General features: G+C 37.4%; 1 protein-coding gene across 2 annotated transcripts in view; it reads left to right on the plus strand.

Moving 5' to 3' along the window:
* The window catches only part of LOC124615475 (venom dipeptidyl peptidase 4-like), a 193087-nt gene that overhangs the window by 137722 nt on the left and 30079 nt on the right, over positions 1–25286 (plus strand). For both annotated transcript variants that reach the window (XM_047143395.1, XM_047143396.1), the window contains exons 8-13: positions 9899–10068; positions 10147–10256; positions 10383–10509; positions 10585–10811; positions 10904–11132; positions 18113–18303. In XM_047143395.1, coding sequence (XP_046999351.1) covers positions 9899–10068; positions 10147–10256; positions 10383–10509; positions 10585–10811; positions 10904–11132; positions 18113–18303 — 1054 coding nt within the window. The remainder of the gene's footprint in view (positions 1–9898; positions 10069–10146; positions 10257–10382; positions 10510–10584; positions 10812–10903; positions 11133–18112; positions 18304–25286) is intronic.

Raw genomic sequence — 25286 nt, forward strand, 5'->3', positions numbered from 1 at the left:
ACATGTTGAAAGTGACAACTTTTTGTCTCTCGGGACTTTTGGGCCCTGGTCAGCAAGTTGATGAAGGCTGATCAAAGCTGGACTGCTGAAATTGCCGCAGTCTCATCCGAAATGTTCTGTTCCAGTTCTTGAAGACTATGAGGATTGTTGTGATGCACCTTGGACTTGAGGCCTTCCCAGATAAAATAATCACAGACTGATAGATCAGGTGGCCTGAGAGGCCAGCTAGGGCCATGAGCAGATTGACCTCTACTAGCAAGTCCATCAAGTGTGAAGATTGTGTAAATGTGCTCCATGGTTTGTCCGGCTGTGTGGGCAGTTGCTCCATCCTGTTGGAAGTAACTGTAGGTCTTTTTCTCCTCCATTAACACTGCCACAAATTCAAGAGTAATCATATCCACCCATCCGGGCCACTTTTATTTGCCCCATCCTGTACCACATCATCAATTTTAAACATAATCTGTTTTTCTCAGAAAAGTAATAAAGTCTGTAGTATTATATCATCAATTTCAAACATAATTAATTTTAAAATGAAACTTTTCACAACAGTACGCTCATTCAAAACCAACAGTTCCTTAATTTCATTTTATATTTACATGAAAATAGTTATTGTTTTGAGAATTATTGTATGCTTGCAAACAAATAATTTTGAGAATTTTGATAAATTATTAGTGTTTTGCATGACCTGTTTGTTACTAAATCAGCTTTTATGGTTTACAAGGGGTGGAGAAAACCAATGAGCCTGATTTTTTATCTGCCAAATTTTTTATTTATTTATTGTTTTGAAGAACAGTATTGTCCCCTTTAAAGTAGCTCCTTTCAACAGCTATACATCAGCAGAGTTGTTGTTCCCAGTCTTTGTAGCAGTGCTGAAAGGCTTCATCTGGTAGGGCCTTTAACATGTTGGTCACATTCTTTCAAATATCTTCCAAGCTCCCTAAATGACATCCTTTTCACACATTTTTTCAATTTTGCAAAAAGAAAAAAGCCACAAGGACTCAGATTAGATGAATGGGAGTTGTGGAACCAGGAGAATGCCTTTTGAGATCAAAAACTGTGTGATGGAAGTGACTGTGTGACATGAGGCTTTGTCATGATGCAGCATCCATTTGTCTGCAATGTCCAGTCTCACTCAATTCACCCTTCTACTGAACCCTTCAAAGTACATATTTGTACAATGCTCGTCTGACAGTTTGTCCCAGAGGAATAAATTCTTTATGCACAATAGCACCACTGTCAAAAACCCAAATCAGCATTGTTTTGATCTTTGATTTGGTCTTATGAGCCTTTTTCAGTCAAGGAGATGTCTCAGTGTGCCATTTCTCATTTTGTTGCTTTATCTCAGGATCATACTCAAAAACATAAGACATATCACCTATATCACCTTTGATTACATGATTGAACCACTCATGGTCATTGATAATCGTCTCAAGAAGAACAATGTTGTGATGTTTTTCAGCAACATTTTGACACAAAACATTCGCATGTACAAATCTTGCAGTCAAAATCTGAAGTATGATGAAAATGTTTAAGTTTAACAGATCACCCATCATCCTTATTATTAAACATCAGGCTGATCTCACAAAAGAATGCACATGTTCAATGTTTTTGTCAGTTTTTTATGCTGAAGGTCTCTCTGAGTGAGGTCATCTTCAACATATTTTCGGCCTTCCAAAAATAATTTGTGCAAGTGACAAATTTGTGCTCTTGATAAGAAATGTTCTCCATAGGATTGTTTCAGCTTTACAAAGTTCATACTCGAGAATCCCACAAGCTTAACACAAAACATGACTGCATTACATTACTCTAAATTTTGCTGTTCCATTTTTTGTAACACATAACAATAACACAACTTCACTGATAGTGCTCTAAAAATTTATGTGATGGCTGTAAGGAGATGAATTTTGGACTGAGCATCTGTAAGGGATGAACATATCAGTCTGCACAAGCAGAACAAACAGCATTGCCAGATTGCTTGCATTGTTGTCAGTCTCACTACTTTTCCCACACATCTCATACAGCAGCAGTAAATAAATAATTTACTGTGGCACATTAGTTTTCTCTTTCAGCAGAAGTGTGCACTGTATGCATTATTTGTAAATTAACACTATTGTTGAATTTGTTAGTGACCATAAGATGAAAAACAAGATGAGAAACAATAAAACTCATACCAAGTTTTTGTTGACATAATAGATATCTCATTTTGGTTGTAAATCACATTAGATTTAAAAGGCTACTGATAATGCTTGGTGCACATCAGAATTGTAAATTAAGGGAGAATTAGCAAGCTTAGTTTAAAGTTATTTACTATCTGTTATGTAAAATACACCAGGGACAATGCAATCACAATGTGTTTGCTGTTCTCGGGCAGTGGATGAGTTGGTTGCCATTTGTAAGCATCTTGTATTCACCCTGACTGTTGTCAAGCAATTGAAAGCTACTGCAAGCAGATGTTTCTGGAGGGCTACTGAGAATTATGGAACAGAGATACCAAAGGTACTTCAAGTACTATCCTCTCCTGTGGATACTGTCTCTTACAATGACTCTCTATCCAAGATAACATGCTGCATCCTCCCTATCAAGAAGTCCTCAATCCAGTCAGAAATTTCACTTCATACCCCATATGATCACACTTTTGCCAATAAATGTGGGTGTGGTACTGATGCAAATGCGTTTCTGAAATCAAGAAATATTGCATCTACCTGACTGCCTTGATTCAAGGTTTTCAGTATCTCATGTGAGAAAGTGCAAGTTGTGTTTCACATGATCAGTGTTCTCGGAATCCATGCTAGTTGGCATTGAGGTAATTCTGCTCAAGATGCCTCATTATGTCTGAGCTCAGAATATGTTCTAAGACAAATCAATTTTAAAGATTACAAAGGGTTAGAAACAATTGTAACTGAAGCCACTAACATCTGGAATCAAACTATCTTGCACTAAAAGGAGAGAGCTTTATTTAATGCAGAGGGTTAGCTATAATCAAGAATTAAAGTGGCACTACAAATAGTATTACAAAGTTCTTTATGGTAAACTGCCTATTGGCTTCTGTCTCAGGTTCTTCAGCCGACGTTCATCTAATGATTTTTCTGACGTTTCGCCAGCACGAGTGGCTGGCATTGTCAAAGCTGCACCCTCCATTGCCGGTGGTGAAGCTTTGACAATGCCAGCCACTCGTGCTGGCGAAACGTCAGAAAAATCATTAGATGAACATCGGCTGAAGAACCCGAGACAGAAGCCAATAGGCAGTTTGTCAACAAGTGGCCACGAAAGCTTTAACAATTTTGTATTCTTTATGGTACCTTCAAAAGGCAAATTCTGTGAACAAATTAAATGCAATTTGGAGCAATATGGTGGATGAAATGAATGAACTCAATAACACAAATGATGTTCAAGTTTTTGATGACAGAAGAAGTGAAACATGTTATATTGCGACAAGTTGTGGTGCGTGCAGTGTGGCATAGGGTTTAGCATCACTGGCTAGCATGCTGTGTGTTGCCCGTTCAAAACTGAGCACCAGCAGTTATTTGTTATTTAGTATTTATCACTTCTGAAAGGTACTTGAAATATCTTGTGTTTGTAATGTTTGTATATTCTGGAATATTTTATGTCAGTAGAAAGAACAACATTCTGCAATATTTGATATTTATATAAATAGCTGCAGACTCTGCCCCAAAGTTAGTTCTGTTCTGATTGTACACCAGTGTTCACAATAGATGTGCTATCAGTGCTAAATGTTGTATTTCACTAAAGACCCTGCTTTAGGATTTGGACTGAGTCTGATTGTGATGTGACATTGTTTGGTAGATGCCAGATATTTCAAAACATTTACATTACCATAGGTCCAATTACGCAATGGAAAAGCCATTGTCTACAGGAACAGGAACTAGAATACACGCAGTACATTGTTTCCATGATCATTATATTCAGTAGACCAATGGATTCAAAGCCAGCAGTAAGTGAGCTTCATATCAGGCATCCATCAGTGTTTTCTGGAGATGCCAGTGCATTGAGGAAATCCAACAGAAAACTATCCAACAGAAAACTGACTCCCCAGCATGGTCCCTATGGCAGTTGTGGAAGACCATCATGACCTCACCTCTCTCATACCAAACAGTTAGAAAAGAATACAGCATTTTTTGGCAGCAAGAACAATCAGACCAAGTAAGGATGAGATAACAGTTATGAATGTCAATCTGATACATCAGGAGGTAATACAGAATGTTAAAGATGAGGTATATCATCTTTAGTACCACACTCTGCCAAAAGCTGAAAGCAGCAGGAGGTGTAGACTTGGGCAACTTTGACTTATGCCACAGCCATCAAATGACAACCCAGGATTCAACAAACACAGGTATAACCAGCTCCTATGCCAAGTACAGTTCCGCATAGAAGAACAGACAGTTGTAGGACCGAGGACAACACCCCAGTATGTTGCCATTGTGGATGATCTGGACACATTGAATGTTACTGGAGAGAAAGAAGACAGTTTTTATGAGTACTGCATCACCAGGTGTCAACCATCGCAACAGTTTCTATTTGCAAAAGTCCCCTGCAAATGATTATAGGCATCCAATGTTGAACACTGTATGAGATGTTCTCCAAAGCACAGTAGCTGTTCCAAGTCACCATACAGAGGTACCAGCTGCTCACTTGAGGTACCAACTGCTCACTTAGCCACCAATTTCAGGAAAACTAAGTGATGTGACCATCTATGTAGGTGAGTGGGTGTGACCACCACAGATGCAAATCCTCTAGGGATGAGAGTCACCAAGATGTCAGGAAATTTCATTGCTGCCATCATCCATGGCCAGCTCTTGTAGGTGTTAGTCAACTTGGGGCCACCTTTTCTATAATATCAAATGCTTTTTGCTGTCCCCAAAGAAGATTATGTTCCATCATAGGAAATCATCTGTGCTGGAAGTCACAAAATGGGAAATATGTTCAGCCAGTTTGGAAATGTTTTGCAAATAAAGGTATAACTATCAATGAGAGACCACAACCAATTCAATTTGATATTTTAACAGAATATAGTCAGAAAGTTAGTCTCGGATGGGAATTCTTGCAGGCATAAAAAGCAGTCACTGATTGTGGAAGATAAGTGCTCCATGCTGATGAAGCTTTTCCAACAAGCACATTTAACAAAGATTGCTCTGGGTGTTTGTTTGCCATTGAAAATGTTGTTACCCTGTCACCATCAACGACACAAGTTCCAGTCTTCAGTTGAGATGCTCAGTCAAACTGTGAAGCTTTTGTTTCACAGAAAGCTACTCAGGTTCACCAAAGAAATATACATGCCAGTGATGTTCATAATCATTGTAGGTGGTCAAGGAGAACTTTGGATCAGTAATTGTCACACACAGCCACAACTCATTCCTAAGGATGTATGTGTAGAGACAGCTGAACCCTCCTGGGAAGGGCAGCTTAGTGTCACTGATAAAGAATCATGCTCTACAACCACTATGGACAACACAGGAGGGGAACTACAATTTAACTGCCAATAGGATCTTGTCTGGCAAGTAACAATACAGATTAGTGATAGCTGTTCTGCATTACTTTATGCATGCTTTCAAATCTGGAGTGGAGAAAAGACAGCAAAAGTGGCCCACATCAATGCTGTGGATTGTTAACCAGTTAGCCGCCTCTCATTTAGTGTCACCAGCTGAAAGATGGATAATCCGGGAGAAAGGGGAGAGGTCACTACAAGATGACATCACTGAACATTCAGAGAGCCCTTGGTCCTCTCCTGCAGTCTTTGAGAAGGAGTGCAGCACATAGCACTTCTGCATCGACTGGCAATGAATGAACAAAATAATGATGGAAGATGTCTGGTCATTCCCCTACACTAATGACACCCTGGACTGCTTGAAAGGTTCAAAATATTTCCCAGCCATGGATATACTGAAAGGTTACTGGCAAACTGAGGATGACAAGACTGACTGAGAAAAGCCTGCTTAATACTTGAGGCCTCTAAGAGTTCTAAGTTATGTTGTTTGGACTACATAACATTCCAGGTCCTTACAGCATATGATGGAAACCTGCTTCAACACCTACTTTTCAAATATAAGCAAGTGAACTCTAAGTATAGATACATCTCTTTCCTTCACATATTCTCAGAGCTGAGGTAGTAAAGAGTACTGAAATACCTCTCTGATAATAACATTTTAACAAGTCAGTTCAGCTTCTGCAAAGCTTCTCTACTGAAAAAAATAAAATAAAAATAAAAAAACAAAGTTATCCAGTTCACTTTTTCTCTGGTCTTTGTGAGGCATTTGACTGCTTAGATCATGAAATTATGTTGCAAAAACTAAAGTAGTATGGCATTCAAAGCATTGCTGTTGCATGGAGGAAATCATACCTTAACAGTAACAACAGTAGGTCACATTAACTAATGACACAACATGTAAAAGGCCCAATTCACTTTCTACTCCAACACAGCATGGCACTCAAAATGATGAATTTTGTTTTCTAATCTGATGCTGAGCCTCATTCAACAAGATTTTTCACAGCTTTCAATGCTCCATTTTCAAATCTGACTGTATTAGGCATCAACACACTATAGTACTGCCATCTAAAGAAGCTTGTCTTAATTCAGTGTCAAGCTGTAGTAGTTGTATTGAGAAATACGTTGTAATTATTACATCCAAGTTAGTAGGTCTGAAATGGCTTCTTCTTCACTCACAGACCTTTCTGAGGAAGAGACTGTAATGCTTTTAGAGGATTATCTATGTGAAAACGAGAATGACAATAATTTTGATGACAATGATTTTGATGATGACAGTGATTCATTTGTGAACAGTTTGAGTGAAATGATGATGGAATCAGTCCAACCTGAAGAGCTTAAAAAATATCACAGAATGAAAAGCTTTGTATTGTAATGCTTCTGAAAATATATTTGAATGAAAGCGTACATTTGTTTTAATGTATACACTAATTTTCGATCAGTGGCATCACTGTTGTGGTGCTGTAATCTACTTGCCACCAGGTGATTTTGGAAATGTCCTGTGTCTGCACTACAGAGTGTATAAGGTTAAATATGACATCTCACAAGGTTCAGGTTTGGCCCACTTCTGTTTTAGGCCTACATAAGTAATTAACATAGGACATTGGAGAATTAATAAAAACTGTGAAGTTTACTGATGATACCAGTATAAACACATTCATATCAGGCTTAACTAGGAGAATAATGAAGTAGGCTTATAAATGATTCACAGCAGAACACTTTAACCCCTAATATTACTAAGACTCAAATTATACAATTCCAAACAAATAAAAATGTCTTACAGGTTCCAGAAGTAGGGATCAATGGATAATAAATTGAGGAGGTGCCAGCATACAGATAATTTAACCAAAAAGCTCAATTCTATCTGCTTTGCACCAAGAAATCATACTCATTGTGTTGGTCTGCAGATGGGATTGTTAGCATACTTTGCAAACTGTCCTATGTCATAATTCTCTGAGGCAATGCAACTAAAGTAAAAAATTATCTACTCAGTGGAAATGTGCAGTAAGAATGCACATAAAATCAATTGCTAAATTTCTTGCATAAGGTCTTTCACAGGCCTATGGATTCTTACATTTACTTGTCACAGCATAAGCTCACTTGACTACATATTAATCACCCCTTATAAAAGAGAAAACTGGTCATTTTGAAGCACCGTAAGTGCTGTGGAACTTGTACTCTGCTGTCATATGACTCTCCATCACTGTCGTAAATCATAGCAGTGAAGCGGTGTGTATATGCTATTTAGCTGGAAGAATGTAGCACAGTATGATGGGCTGATGAGAAAACTTGACAAAATGGCTAAAAGGAGCTAATCGCATTTGGATGTGCCAATGACCACACAGTGAATAAAGTTGCCTGATTTGTCAGTGTATTGATGTGGAGTGTCTATCTACAAGGAATGGTGTGCCATTTGCAGCCTTGTAACACAGTATAAGAGCAGTGGTAAGAAAAATATCCTAAGCACATGGACTGAAGACAACTATTAAGCACTGTCAATGACAATTGGATTCAGGAATTGCTGCTTTCAGGGGTGGAGAATACAGATCCATCACAACCCATTTTTCAGTGAACATTACAAAATGAACAGCATACAGTGGAATTTGTTAAAAGCTGTTGCCCACAGCAGCACATATAGTTACATGTCTTCAGTGGGTCGAACAACACAGAAACTGAACAGTACCTTACTGGAGGTGTGTAGAATGGCCCAATGAACTATTACTCTGCCTCATTTCAAATGATGCAAGGTGTCTTGTGTACCTATAGTCCTATGAGTCATTTTTGAATGAGGGTGTTTATTTCAACATTCTTGGTAACCAAGTGTTGCCCTTTCTTCTACACCTCCGTAATGACTATACTGTGGACAATATTATTTTTCAAGTTGACAATACCCATGTTCACTGGGCAGCACCTGGTTTGGCACTCAGGCACCCAATCACAACTGGACTGGACCTCTAAATCATCCAATCTTTATCCCATTGAAAATGCTTGGGACTACCAAGTTTACTTCATTCTTTAGAAGTCAAAATGTTGAAATATTTGAAGTTACCAAAAACTATTAAATATTTTTGTAATTTTTCTATGTGGTAATTTTATGGTGTAATGCATGTAAAGTCAGTAAAGCTCTTAATATTTAGATACTAGTGTCAAATAACAGCATGTACGGACTTTTCAGGTATCTTAGCATACTTATAATTATATCCTATGTATTGTAGCATGGAAAATGTAACATTTATTAATAACACAAATGGAAAACACAATAACACAGAAAAAGCACAAGTCCAGAAGCAATGTAATGCCAAGTCAGTGCATGTGTGCAATACCAAAACAACCAGAGAATAATCCAAGAGAAATACCAGTAATGTGAGCAATGACTGTAATCCAAATATCAAACAGTGGTGTTAATAGTAGAATGCCTGCTCTTTGCTATGGCTGTCCTTTAACTGTTAGTTAAGTCAGAAATTCTTGCAAAAGGTGTGGAGAATAGGGCAAGTCCACTGTGTTGTATATCACTCCTGTTAGTGCAGCGGTGACAAGAGGGAGGAAGGAAGGAAGGTTACTGTTTAACATTCCATTTATATCAAGGTCATTAGAGATGATAGTGACAGAAGTGCTGCCAGTGGTGCAACATGGAGAATATTGTCTTCACTCCCTGTGTCAGATACAGCACTAAATATTTTAATATTGTCGGTGGTAAAGGTGAACCTTAATTACAGATACAAGAGGAACACATAGTAATTACATGAGAGAATAACAGTATTCACTAAAACTTGCTATCCTCTTTGCAGTCTTCATATAGAAATGTCATCATGTATACAATACTAAGTAACCCACACACAGATATTTACATATATGCTGGGCACACACAAATAGCTCGACAAAAACCTGAGTTGTGTAATAAGAAAAGCAGCAATTTCTTGACAGTATTGACTTGTTTATGTAGACAAAAATATACTTAGTACTATTTTATGTGTACAAGTAAACACAAAAATTCAACAATGAATAATTATTTGTAAAGAAACAAAAATAGTATTGATATGCAAGATGTAAGATGATCTATGATAGCTGTATTGTTTTATTGATGTATTACATGTCTTAAAGCTGTTACTCATGCCACAATCTATAGAACAAAAGGTCTGCTTTGAATAGTCATTCATGGTACCTAGGATAGAATTATGTGTTGTGCCAACAATAAGAATACGCATCTAGCTGTGCAATAGTTTCAGCATTAGTCTAGTGAAATTTTCTGTTCTGCTAAATATTGTTACCTTTATCATCTAGTACTGTGTATGACAGAGGAGTTATATTATGTTTTCACTTATTCTTAGTCTGCTTATTATTCCAAAAACGTAAACTTAGCAGTAGATGGATCCAGTAATATGTATTGTTTTATTTCAGGGTCTATATTTACAAATGAGAAAGCTTTATGGATTTCGCCAGATGGAAAGAAAATTGCATTTGCTACATTCAATGACACATATGTAGCAAACCTTACAATTCCAGTTTTCACACATAATAGCTACAGGAGTAATAAATATTCACGAAATTTTACAGTTCGTTATTCTAAAGTGAGTACAGCACTTTTTAAAACTATTCCAAGTAATAATTTTGTCCATTTGTCAGAACTGACATTAATGAAATTGTAGACAGGGTCATCCCAGCCTATTGTCACTCTCAGTGTTCTGAATTTGGAGACCAAGAGACAAAATCGACCAAGCACTGTAAAAGTTCCATTGCCAAGAGACATACTTAGAAAGTAAATACCTCCATTACATTATTTTTATTCATGATCAAATACTATTCTTTCTAGACCACAGACTTAATTATATTTACTTCACATATTTGAAAAATGCTAATTATTGTAATTAATATGTCATCACAGTGAACCTATTCTCTCCTCTGTATCATGGATAAACAATGATGAGATTGCATCAGTATGGCTCAACCGACTTCAGAATAAGGCAAAAATATACAGATTTAAATACTCAGATTATCGACATATCAATGAAGTAAGTATTTCCTCAAATATCTTAAAATTCTTGTACTTAGTAACTTATCTGACTGCTTATTTTCTGTGTCTATAGATCCTTTCAATATCAGAAGACAAAGGATGGGTAGCATTTGATTCACCACCATTGTTTTCGTGGAAGGGTGCAAAAATGGTGTTTATAATTCCTCAAGAAGAACATGGCATTGGAGAATATTCACATATTGCTGCAGTACACTTAAAAGCAAATATGTTCAAAAAACTAACAAGAGGAAACTTTAGTGTAACAAAAATAGTTGGCTGGGATCAGTCCCATCACCTACTGTAAGATAAAAACGAAGAAATTAGAATATAATATTTTGTTATAAAATTCTGTCAAAACTGCACACAGTAAGTGTGAATTACTTTTCTTTCAGGTACTTTATAGCAGTCCATGGAAGGTTTCCTGTTGTGCAACACCTATACAGTGTATCTGATCAGATGGAAGGTGCACCACATAATCCATTGTGTCTTACATGTGATCAGAGAACAGTTTACGGAAACATGTTTTGTTTACATAATGATGCATCATTCAGCATTAATGGTACATACTACATTTTGAACTGTGCTGGTCCTGATGTCCCAGAAATTAGCTTCCACAGCAGGGTAAATAAAATATTCAATTATCTCACTTTGATATGATAGTTCCACATGTGCAGAATATGTTTCTATGCCATCAAAGTTAGAAAATAAAAGCTTTTTGAAATTTGTGTGCACATTTTTAAGAACTTATCAGTCACTTAAATATGATCATCTGGAGCTATGTTAACAGATACACAGATTAAAATCTATCAAAGGGAAAATACACTTGAGAAAGACTTGCTGCTCATCACTTACCCCCAAGAGGTGAAATTTCAGTACTACCGAAAGACTCACATAAAAAGGTGGGTCCCTCTCATCTTGAAATCTGAGTGACCTTCCCTTCCTTTTTAACCTTCTCTAACCTATCATTACTCCTTCCAGAAGAATGAACTATTAGTTGTAAAAGGCAGGATAGTGTATGCACTTTTGTGTGTGTCTGTTGATAGTACTAAAATTTTGCATCCGGGAGTAAGTATTGACTGAAAATTCTCTCTCATAATTTTTTAGGTTTGAATCCTCATCAAAGAGGAGATAAATATATGAAACAGGAGAAAGAATCTATGAAATGTACTGACACCAAAAATGGAAAAGTCATTGGAAGTCCTAGGGCAGGACAATTTCATGTTAGGAACAACACTCTGAAACTGTTTTATGCAATATGTTGCTTTCCTAATCCACTGTTCGGGACAACTTTCTAATCTCTTCCATATCTATACCTCTTGCAATTCCTTTTTTTTTTTTTTACCTATTTTCTAGATTTATAGCCTTTTGAGAAAAGCAGTTTTTTAAACTGTGAAAAGTACAGTGCCAATCAAAGTTTAAAGCAATATGTTTGTTACCCCCTTTACTTGTTCTACCTATAGTAAATGATGAGCAAAAGCTTATCTTCTGTTGCAGATGATGCTAATACTCCTTTTTTACACATGTTTCTATAAATATATTCATTTAGTTTTTAACTTTTCATTCACAGTCAAAGTCAGTCCCATACTCAGGAAATGAGTTTTGGGAGCAGATGCAGGAACAAGGAATCCCCAGGGAGGGTCCTAGTGGAGATAATTTTCTGTTGTTTTCCTCCAGCTGGTATAGTGTAGCAGTGTTGTATTGTTATGATGAGAGGGGGACCACAGAGCCTGTTGGTGGCACACTTCCCTCACAAAGCCCCTAGAGGATTTCTGAGCTTAACATCCACATCTGACAAGTGGCCACCAACAGTGTCACATGCCCTAACTCCATGTGGAGAGATTTGAAATTTATCTCAGGATATTTGCACAAAGTCTGGTTAGCAGTAAGTGTATGCCACTCATCTAGTCCTTGACAACTAAATACTGTCAATGAAATTTTCATTGTTGATCAAGATTCAAACCTGGTAAATTCAAGTTGAGTGCTACTATGCAGGCATGTATTATCAGTCTTTCTTGCAGTGGTGGTCTCTTCCTTATAGGAATAAAATTTGATCAAACATTGTAAACTCTAGGTAGGAATATCAACAATATAGGCAAAGGCAGATTGCTACTTACCGTAAGGAAGATACGTCAAGTTGCAGACAGGCACAATTAAAAGATGCTTATGTAAAGCTTTCGGCCACAGCCTTCATTAGTAAAAGAGAGACACACATCATTCACACACATAAGCAAGCACACCTCACGCACATGCGATTGCTGGAGTTAGTGCTCATGTGCTGTTGTGTGTGCGTGAGGTGCCTACTTGTTTGTGAAAATGGTGTATGTCTCTCTTTTACTGATGGAAGCTGTGGCCAAAAGCTTTATGTAAGTGTCTTTTAATTGTGTCTGTCTGCAACTTGAGATGTCTTCTTTACAGTAAGTAGCACTCTATCTTTTCCTACAGTGTAACAACAAAATTTAACTATTTCATATGTACACAGCTATCAATATAGTGTATTAAGAGCCTAAGTCTGATTTTTATTCTGGTTCATCCCTGAAATGCTGTCTGTTTTTGAGATGAGAAGCAGACTTTAGGAAACATAACATTAGTTAATAAAATATTCAAACATTTTACTGAGCCATGTTATATAACTTTGATGGCACTCAACTGACATTGGAGAAGTGAGGTTCAGGCTCCCTTCTGGCCACCCTGAATTGGTTTCCTGTGCTTTATTCAAGCTGATTAAAGTGGATGACCAAATGCTTCCCTTGAAGAAAACTTTTTTTTCCCTTATCCATGTGCTATCCATTATTGTGCTCTGTATCTGATAACTGCATCATCAATGGGAGTTCATTCTTTTTTATATGCTTTACAAGATAAACAAGCCTGAGCTGATACATTTAAATAGGGCATTTGAAGAAAAATATGTTCATCATTATCACAAACCAAGTCTTAATTGTGTTTAAAATGCAACTAGATTTTTTGAAATGTGTAACTCTTTAAGTACTTGAGAGGGAAAGGGTCTTGATACAATACATCACTAAATATGTGCATGGATCCCAAAAGTGTTTAAAGGTTACTCTGCAGTGTAAGTGGTCAGAATATATTTTATATTTGTCCTGCTCCTGAATTACTTTTACAAATACATTTTCATAACAGAATTTGGAAATACTGTTGACAGGACACAAATGTTAAAGTACCCTTTAGATATCACAAGAAATGTCACAGACTACACCAAGGTTTAGGGCTCAAATGAAATGAAGTGGGAGAAGATTATTAGTTCTGAAGTAATTTGCTCATTTAAATTAGTAACATTCCTTTGATAGGCACTGATAATAGGGATAGACTATACACAAATTTGAGTGTAACTGTTGTAAATCATTACCTACATTGATGTGCTTTTGCTAACAGTTTATACAAGTCCATGTGTTACTTTTCTGCAACCAGATCACAAAAATAATTGGTAGAACATACTCTCATTCACAAACAATTTTGTCAAATCTACTCTTTATGTGCAGATATGGTATCGCTGAATATGTTTTTTTCTTGTTATTGACAACTGTTATCCTTAATTTTCTCTGTACTACCTCGTTACTTGACTATGAGACATTTAGACCATTTATTGCTTCCACACACTTCTTTCCTCCTATTTTGTAAGATATTTATAATCATATTTTGTAATGACTACCTAATCTGCAAATGTCAGTAACAATGTGTTCAAAATGTTCGTAACTCCTACTTCATCTAAGCCTTTCTCATTTTCCACATTTCACTCCTCCTCAGTATCCTGGTCGAAACATATAACTTCAGAAACAACTTCCATAATCCAGTGGCATTATTGAAAATGGAATTTTCTTTTGACTGAAGAAAGCACTTTTCAATTGTACAGCCAGTTCTTATCCACTAAGCTGGTATTCTGCCATCCACCCAAGCTACAAAATATCATAATTCATCCTTATGCCACACCTTCTACCAGCACATTGCCATGTGGGTCATATCCAGGTGACACATGCTTGTTCAAGAACTGTCCCACACACCCACAAAGTACATCCTTTTATAGTTCTTCCATGGGTACACCATAGTCTATCAACTGTGAGAGCAGCAACTCCATTGCAACTCCTGCAGAATGGCCACCATCAAAGTGTAATGAAGAGCAAGTTTGCCACCCAGTGGCAGATTTTTCTGAACTGAGAGCTTTGTCACAAATGGAATCATTTGGAATCCAAAATTTTCATCAAGATTGTTTCACTACAAATGTCAAGCACTTTTGGCTAAAAAATGTCCATTCACAGATGATAATCTGTCTGAGAAAACATGCAGTCTTTGTAAAGTAAAAAGGGTTGAATCCCTCCACACAGTCAGAGGAAGTTGAGTAGATACAAGAAGCATTTCAAGGAAGTGAACAAAAATTGATCACACAATAAAATGAACAACAGTCTGGCGAGTCTATAAAAATTTGTCTATATACTGTTGTAAGAGTCCAAATATTCTGATACTCATATCCTAACAAACTTGTTCATGAACTAAGCACTCTCTGAATGCTACTTTAATTGAAAACTACTTTCGTACACCCACTACCTATAACAATTTCACAAGTAAGATAGAAAATAAAGATGCTTCTGTAAGTATCAACACTGAAATGGTGGATAATATGTAAGGGGAGAGGGAGGGGGGGGGGGGGAGGGATTATTCCTTAAATGCTCACAAAGTTACTAAAGGGGCATATAATGAACTTTATATTGTTATGTATGTAAACTATATGAGTTGAAGTATATAGCAAAAGTAAAACTGGAGGCAAGTACATAGTATTATAAACAGCAATTTCTCAGAGACTTCATTATCATTCTCAAAAACACTGTAAACAGACTGCTGGAAGAAAAGTAGTACACTCTTTTAGAGGTTTCCAATTCACTCAAGATTTAGTATTGCTACAGTGCATATGGAATACATGAAATTATTACATTTGCAGACCAACAGCACAAGCAGTTCTGAGATACCAGGAATCAACTCATGCTGTAATACCCATACCAGTACGTGGTGTAGTCTCCACAGGTGTCAATGCAAGCACTGACTCTGGCATCAAGTCGATCATACAGATGGTGGATACTGTCCTGGGAAACATTATGCCAAGCCTGATCGACCTGCTCATGTAGTTCTGTAAGAGTTGTTGGTCGATGAGTCACACAAGTCACATCTCACCCCAACCTATACTACACATGCTCAATTGGAGACAAGTCAGGAGATTGTGCTGACCAGAAAAGTTGCTGCATGTGTTGCAGAGCATGTTGAGTTTCCCAGGCAATGTGTGGGTGAGCATTATCCTGTTGGAACCTTCCCATAGCAAGAATGGCAAAAGAATGGATCTAACAACATTTTGCACATACCAAGCACTGGTTAGCTTCCCCTCCAGAAACATCAAAGTTATATGAGATTTGTAGCTTATCATTGCATGCCATTCCATCTTCCAAGTGATCCTCTAATGGCATCAAACAAGCTGTACATGTCAATGCTGTGGCACGAGTGGTAGATGGGCTGTAGTGTGCATGCCTACAGTTCCACTACTAATAACCAGTTTGCAACTGTTCATATCGACATATCTTGGCTCACAAGCCCTCTTATCTGTGCTGTGGCAGCTGTATGATCTGACACTGTTACCCTTAAAATATGATGATCCTGGCAGACATCTCTACAGCACAGACATCCAGACTCTTGTCTATGGGTGTGAGAATGTTCATGTGGTCACTGATACCAGTATAATTGCACAACTGATGCAGCACATCCAGCTTGTCTCGCAGTTCTTCCAAAGGACTTCAATTTGACCCCTTTCAAACTCACTCAGTTGGCTGTAGGAAGCATGAGTTCATCTCCATCACATGGTTGCCAGCCTGCTACACCTGTTTGCACCACATTGAGCCTTCTGGCTGTGAGCATTCTCTATTAAAGGGTAGACACAGTTGGCACTCAGGTGGCTGCACCACAATGTTATCTGTTGGTGGACAACGTTGAAACCATTATCAGAAAATTTACTATCCCCCAGGTGGCATATGCCAACATCAGATCAAAATTGACATTGTCTTTTGAGGCGTACTATTTTTTTTACTGGCGGTGGAGACATAAAACTGAAATCTACTTTCTCGTTTGGTTTGTAAATTTTACAATTAAATTATGATGGCCTAACAATGGATGGTAAATCTATTTTGAATAAGAACATGGTAGTGGGCAGCAGGCCATGCTTCTGTATTAATACCTTAGATCCTCCAGATTAGTGTGCTTTGAGTGACCTAGTCTGGCCGAGGAGCTTCCACTTATGGCAAAGGTATTTAGTCCTATTTGGTGCCTTGGAAAATAATTTGGTGGCAGAATGTATGGATAACACCAATAAAATCTGAGTTGCATTAGTTGTAGCTTCACAGTAATTGCAAGGCTTCAGTCAAATACGAACCACTGGGTTTATTCTCCTTCATGGACCTTGGCCAACCCCCACTCAGAACTTCGTATGCAACAAGTAACTTCAGTTTTCACCACCTTGTATCCATGTGAAACACAAATCTACATCTTGATCTACATGCTCAAACCAGTGAAAAGTGTGTGGCAGAGGGTACTTCCCATGAGTATGGGAAGAATTACTGATTAAATACCTCCGTACATGCCATAATTAGTCAGCTCTTGTCTATGCAGATCCTACAATACCCATATGTAGGGAGTTGTAGTATATTCCTAGATTCCTCACTTAATATCGTTGCTTGAAATTGAGTAAGAAGGCTTTTGCAATACAGTTGGTGTCTCTTCAAGTATCTGCCGATTCACATTTCCCAGCATCTCGGTGACACTTTCCTGTGAGTCAAGTAAGCCTGTGACCATTTGTGATGCTATTCTTATTGTGAGTCTTACATATATGAGGAATATTCTAAGATGTGTCATGCTTTTTTTTTAAAGCAGTCTGCTCTGTAGGCTGATTTCATTTCCACAATCAACCGAAGTCCACAACCTGCTTTACCTATGGTTGAGCTTATTTGATCATTCAATTCTATATCCCAGAAATTGTACACTTACTGATATTATAGTCACAGGGCACTGAAGTAATCATGGCAAACAAAGGTTTACAAGAATAAAATGACCTATATAAGAAATAGTAATTTCAGTAGATAGAGATGAAGAGCACATGTGGCACAGATAAAATTGTCTACATGCAGCAGTAAAAAATAGTGAGTACAGGTCCTAGCTCTTATTCACACTTTAGTTGCAAGGCAGTGACATTATCATAGACTGTTAAACTTTGGACTAGTAAACTAGAAGAGGAAAAATTTGATACTGATTTTGCACTTAATTGTTGAATAATTAGATTGGAATAAAGAAGTAAAATAAAGTAACTTTAATTTTTCTGAGTACACAGATAATACAGCTCCAGTTAAATGATAATAAGTGATTACTAATGTCACCTTGATATCTGTCTTATTACAAGATTGGCTGGGATTCTGATCGTGATAACCCGAAATTAGATACTTACTTATGTGTGCTACTGTCTTGAGAAATTATTTCACACTTGTAACAAGTACTGTCTTATTTACATATCTGTTATAATTTTTAATAACTTTATAATAAAATAAACTTTGTTTTTACAGGATAATGGCTTACAGTTCTTGTGGGAAGATAACAGAAGAATACAAGTAGCAATGCAGAGAATATTAGAAAGGCCGAGAAAGATATTTCAGGAAGTTGAGCTACCATATGGCTATAAGGCACAAGTTATGCTAATTCTTCCTCCTGAGCTCAATTACAACAAAAATGTGAGATATCCACTACTGGTTCACGTGTATGTATCAAAGCATATTGATTGTTTCCTATGTTGTTACAGTTGATTAAATAGGCATGAACTGTTACTGTTACATTATTACTTTGCTTACAAATGCTTTTTAAAAAGAAGTTACATCTATGCTATGTTAAATAGAATAAATTTCATGCTACAGTACTCATGGATTGATTGTTGACTTAGAAACTCATATTTGTTAGATCCAGTCTTTTGAAAGAAAAGGACAGACTTTCCATGTAAGAAGTACATTGTGGGAATTTATTTAATAATACAGAGATGTTCCAGATTAAGCAACACATTCAGGATCTTACAATATGAAGATTATACAGACAGACACAAAACAGGGCAACTGTTTAACAAAGCTGCTTATGCAAATACTAAAATATATTGGAGGTATGAAAAAACAGAGGAAAGAAAAATATCAAATGGAACAAAGCAGCTTTAAAAGAAGGTGAAAGTGTGAAACAAACAATAATAATGAACTTGTTAGAATGTGCTGAATTAAACAAAACTATACCTATATGTCTTCGAGAAGATGTGAAAAAATATAATGAAAATTTGCTAAGAGTCACAATTAAAAATAAAGTAAGAAGAAAAAAGAAGGACTTGAACTAGGTAGTTGAGATGGCAATGGCACAGTAACTACAATGTTCAAGAGATGAAAAAGAAATACAGCAAGTCAATAGGTAAAATAATGACAACAACAATGAGAAAAGGATAGATTGCTACTTACCATAAAGAAGACATGTCAAATTGCAGACACTCACATATAGCTTTTAGCCACAGCCTTCATCAGTAAAAGAGACACACACATACACACCATTCATGCACCTACCTGTTTAAAATAATAACAACAATAATAGTAAGAAGAAGAAGAAGAAGAACAGCAACAACAACACCAGGAATTCTTATAAGACATTTAAAGAACATATTGCAGAATACCAGCCACCCAATCTTTGCTTCAAGAAACCATATGGTTCACTAGAAACTAACACGAAGAATAACTGCCAAATCCTCACAGACTATTTCAAAAAACATCTCAACTGAAAAAGACCTACAGATGATATTCACTACCAGATATCTACACCAAATCCCGACGCTAAACCACCAACCATCAATGAAATAGTAGAAATTATCAAGACACTGAAAAACAATAGAGCCCCAGGAGAAGATGGAATTATTGCAGAACTATGGAAACTAAATGATGAAAGATTAACAGGAAAAATCCACAAAATCATATTAAACATTTGGGAAACAGAACAGATCCCTTCTGAATGGAAATGTGCACTCATACCTCCACTCCACAAAAAAGGGGACAAAACTGAACCAAATAATTACAGGGGTATCTCACTTGTGCCAGTCACATATAAAATCCTATCAAAAGTTCTCATGAATAGATTCAAAGAACAAACTGACCCACAAATAGGAGAATACCAGGCTGGTTTTCGCAAGGGATGATCATGTATAGAACAGATCTGGTATATGAAAATGATTCTCCAGATGAGAAACACCCGAAACACAGTGGTCACTTTTGTAGAATTTAAAAAGGCCTACGACTCAATAGACAGAGTAGCACTCTGCAACATGCTGGAAGAATTCAGCATTGACAGAAAGACAAGAGCAATCATTTGGCAAACATTAACTGACACAGTCCCTTAGGTTAAATTTATGGGGGCTATCTCTGAACCATTTGAAATCCAAACTGGAGTGCGACAGGGTGACCGACTTTCACCATTACTCTTTAATATCATTCTTGAAAAAATTATCAGGACATGGAAAAAAGCAGTCAAAGGAATCCAAATTGGCATTAGAAAAGATAATAGATTCAATGTGAAGTGTTTAGCTTTTGCAGATGACCTTGCAGTCTTCACAAATGATAGAAAAGAAGCCACTAGTGCCATAGAGAAGATACACAAAATTGCACAAAGAACTGGCCTGCAAATCTCGTATGAGAAAACCCAGTACATAGAAAGAGTGCCACAAGACAAATTGCCTATTGTGACAATCCATGGGAAAATCATACAAGTACCACACTTTAAGTACCTGGGAGAAATCATCCAGCCATCAGGGATCTACCTAAAGGCCAATGAGGAAAAAATAAAAAAACTACAGAAATCATATAAACTCATTGAGGCACTACAACACTGTCGTACTTCCAGAGGCACTGTATGCATCTGAAACAACACAAAGAGGTGGGCAAACTAAAATCAAAGAAATAGAGAAACAAGAACGGAAAATTCTCAGGAAAATTTTTGGCCCAATACAAGAGCAAGGAATCTGGAAGAAGATACCAACATCAGAATTATATAAATACACAGATAAGATTACGGATACAATAAGGAAAAGAAGAATGCATTTCTACGGACATATCCACAGGATGAATGAAAACAGAATTTCAAAGCGAATTCCTAAAGTCATCAACTCAGACAGGTGAAAAACAAAATGGATAAAAGAAGTTGAAAAGGACCTCAGACAAGCACGCATAACAGTAAACAATTCAGAAAATAGAACTGAATTCAGTTTCCTGGATATTACGGTGTTTCATTAGAAAAGGTTGAGGTTGGAGAAAAGTTATATGAAATGAACCTCCTATAATTTTTAACAAAATATGTATGAAGAAAAGTAGTTCCCCAGTTCTTTTGCACAAGAAAGAAGACTGATAAGAGACAAAATACAGTAAAACCTCAATAATTCAGAATGATTGGGGAGAACAAATTATTGGAAGTCTCAATTATAGAATAATAAGTATCCAAAGCTACAATAAAGAATATAATAAACAGTGTATATAATTATGAAATAAAAAACTAGTTGAGCTCTCTTTTCTGCTGACCTGTGTATTGCCAGTGATGGACTTACAAAACAAAGCAGTTTCATCTGTGTTGCAGACCTATGCCAAAGACACATTTCCCTCTTCTAAAACAGGCACTTGCAACATATGCACTTAATCTTTCCTAACACATTTTTTTCTGCCACAGATATTGTGCACATTACATGATCTGACCAACCATTCAGTGGCAGCCTTAAAACCTGTATGAACCATTTTATCTGCATGTCTTCCAAATGCAACCTGCAGTTCAGTTCATCTTACAGGAATAATGACAGAGAGGTTTTTGCTTGCTACTCACTTTATATTGGAGATGCTGAGTCACAGATAGGCACAATAAAAAGACTGTCACAAAATGAGCTTTCAGCCAACAAGGCCTTTGTTGAAAAAAAGGCAACAGATGCGCGCGCGCGCCCACACACACACACACACACACACACACACACACACACACACACACACACACACGACCACAGTCTCTAACAGGTCTGGCCTCTGCTGCCAGAGACTGTTGTCATATGAGTGTGAGCTGCATTTGCGTGTGTGTGTGTGTGTGTGTGTGTGGGGTGTGGGGGGGGGGATTGATTGGGGGGGGGGGGGAGGAGGGCGAGGGCTTCTTGGAAGCTCATTTTGTGATGGTCTTTTTGTTGTGCCTATCTGTGACTCAGCATCTCCACCATATGGTGAGTAGCAACTATCCTTTTCATAATATTGTTACATTCCATCCTGGATTTTCCATTGTTTGATTTTGTAGAACTGGGAAAGCATGAAATCTATCTGAGTTTGACCAAGAGCAGATTGTGATGGCCCAGAGGCTTGGCAGGAGTGTTTCAGAAATTGCACAAGTTGTCAGGTGTTCAAGGAGAGCTGTGGTGATTGTCTTCAACATGTGGTGAAACCATGTCCAGACATTGTGGGGTTGGGCAGCCACCCCTCATTACAGATGTCAGACATTATACACTGGGCAGACTAGTAAAACAGGACAGAAGGTGAACTGTGGTGGAACTACTACCAGACTTTAATGCTTGGCAGAGTACAAATGTGTCTGAAGACAAAGTGCACTGAAGCACTGGACACTTAACAATGGGCCTCCACAGATGATAACCCATGCATGTGCCAATGTTAACACCACAACATTGGCAACTATGACTGAAATGGGCACATGACCATCAGCACTGACCACTGGCACAGTGGCAGAGCATTTCGTGGTCCGATGAATTCCAATACCTTCTTCATCGTGCTGACAGGTGGGCACATATCCATCATCTTCCAGGGGAACAGCTCCTTGACACATGTACTGCAGGATGCAGACAAGCTGGCAGTGCTCCTTATGCTGTGGGGAACACTCACATGGGCATCCATGGGTCTAATAAAGCTCATGCAAGGCACCATGACAGCTAAGAAGTATTGCACACTGATTGGAGACCGCGTACACACCCTCATGACAATCATGTTTCCCGACGGCAGTGGTCACAAGGCCATAAGTGTGATGGAGTGGTTCAGGGAACACAGTGGTGAGTTACAATTGATGTGCTGGGCCCCCCAACTCACCAGATCTGAACCCAATCGAATATATCTGGGATGTGATTGAACATGGCATCAAAGCACACCACCCCCTCCCCAGAATTAATGGTAATTAGGTGGTGTGTGTGTGTGTGTGTGTGTGTGTGTGTGTGTGTGTACAGATACACCAAGGCCTCATTGCCACAAAGCACTGCCACAAAAGATGGACATACCAGCTATTAGATAGGTGGTAATAATGTTTTGGCTGATCAATGTGTGAGGGTGCCATACGGATGCCCATGGCTATGCCACAGATTTGTTTATATATTGGTAATTATGGGTAAAGATATGAGGAATGAAGTGATAGGTCTGGATACAGGTAGGCATTGAGAAGGTAGTGTTTTACAGTACCAAGACCATAACCATGGGGGTGCTGTTGTATAGGAAGGCAGTGTCAACAGCTGTGAGCAGGGATTGCTACAGAGATGGGATGGGGATTGTTGAGATACAGTAAAGGAAGTGTTTCTGTCTTTGAAATATGAAGCAAGGCTGTAAGTGATAGTCTGAAACTGCTGGTAATAAAACCTAAGATACTATGTGTGGCTTAACCAGCTGCAATCGGACATTTAGTGTTGTTAAGTTTATAAATTTTGGAAATCATGTAGGAGTTGGGTTGTGTAGAGCAGGACTGAAATTTCTGTAAAATTAAGCTTTCTGGTGAGTAGGTTGGAAACAGTGTACTGGGTTGGTCTGAGTTCTGGGTTTTGTGGGATGTCAGGAGGGAGAGGGGAATGTGGCAATTTGTTGACCAGTGAATATGAATGTGAGTGAAATGAAAAGCTTGTAGTAACATACTGGTCTCTATTTATAATACTAGCAGGATTACACATATCCCAGAAGTGTGCCACATGGATAGAGAGACTAAACCATGACTCACCCATCAACAGAAATCTGTTCCACTGCTCCTGGGCAACAGTGAGAAAGACATGTGGACACTAAGCACATGATTTCCTTGTAGGAAGAGAATGCACATGCTGAGTTGTCAAATGTGTATAGCAACCTCTTAAATCTGATGATGCACAATTTAGTGGAAGATGTGTAACATGAAAACTTCCACAGGGTGTTTTGAAAGGACAGAAATCATGCTGCTTGGTCATGTTTGGGCACTTAAAACAAGAGAAAAAATCCTGGTACTGGGTTGTAGATTGTAGTCACCTCTGTTAAGTATTGCTGTTGAATGTTTCCTCCCTTATGAAGTTTTCTCCATAGCCAATATTTGATGCTACTGGCAACATTTGAGCTCTGCAGCACCTCAAAATTACTCATCATTGGAGACCAATGTTACAACAGATATATCTTGACACAATATTTTCTATTGCATGTGCATAACAAGTAAAATTTTATGATTTGCTATCCTCCTTGGTATTACAATTTTAAAGGCCAGCAGTGACTTATTTTTCTGGTCTGTCTTTGTTCACAGTTCAAGTCTCTTACTGTTGTCATCCTTGCATTCAAATGTTAGTAACTAAATTTTGTTTTAACTTTCAATTAGTCTTATGTACTTCACATTGTTCTTCATGGACCTCCTTGTAATGTTCTCCCTATACTACTAACAAAATTTCCTGGAAATTTTTCCTCTGTTTTTTGGATTTGTTTATACTAGCTATAAGGTAATAAATCTTCTGAAAGTTTACCATTTATCAAGTTTCATGTGTCTATTGACTATCTCCATTATTTCTTCTTCTTTTTCTTCACTTATGTATTAGGCAAGTGCCTGTTTTGGTACTCCATCTTTTGTACTGTCTTCCTACATTTCTTCTTCCAGTGCATTTATAATTTCCTTCACCAGGAATCTTTCTCCACCTATATGGTCTGTTTTATTCCTTCCAGTTTCTCATACTTCCCTTGAATTGTTTTTTCATTCAGATTATATATATAATCATTTAGATTATATATATGTTTCCTTATATCTTCTTCTCTTTTTTGATCTTCCCTTGTTCATCCTTCCACATTTCTTAGCAATCTCACTTCTTGAGCCTGTATTCTACTTTTTTGGCATCTTGTTGTTACCCATGCTTTGCTTCCAGAAATAAGGGTTCGTACTGCTATTTTTTTTAAATAAAACTTCAGCTGAGTTTCTCTCCTGGCTTTATTCTGCAATTTTTTATGATAGTACAACATATGGAAGTAAATTTATTTAATTTTTGGTCTTTTATGGTTTTATTCATAACTGATGACACACTTTAGATATTTAAAATGTTTTACTCACTCCAAGATTTTATTATTCAAGACTATTTTAGAACTTACTGGTAGTCTGCCGTGAAATCCATCACTTTCATTTCTCTAGCAGCAATGTTAGGTTGTAATCTGAGGTTATCTACTGTAACTTATAGACTCTCATCTGAAGGTCATTTTCATTCTTCTGTAATCAGATTTAGGTCATCTGCATATAAAATTAAATTTAGTCTAGTGTCACAATCTAAAAAAACTGCATTTATGTTCAACATTTTTCATTTTCTGATAATATATATAAATGAAAAATGTTGAAAACACACACACACACACACACACACACACACACACAGGGTGTTCAAAAAATGTGTTGAATACTTTGAGAAGTGCTAGTACTCACTGAAATAAGAAAAATACGTTCAATGAA

Source organism: Schistocerca americana, chromosome 5, assembly GCF_021461395.2.
Source record: "Schistocerca americana isolate TAMUIC-IGC-003095 chromosome 5, iqSchAmer2.1, whole genome shotgun sequence".
NCBI classification, from domain to species: domain Eukaryota; kingdom Metazoa; phylum Arthropoda; class Insecta; order Orthoptera; family Acrididae; genus Schistocerca; species Schistocerca americana.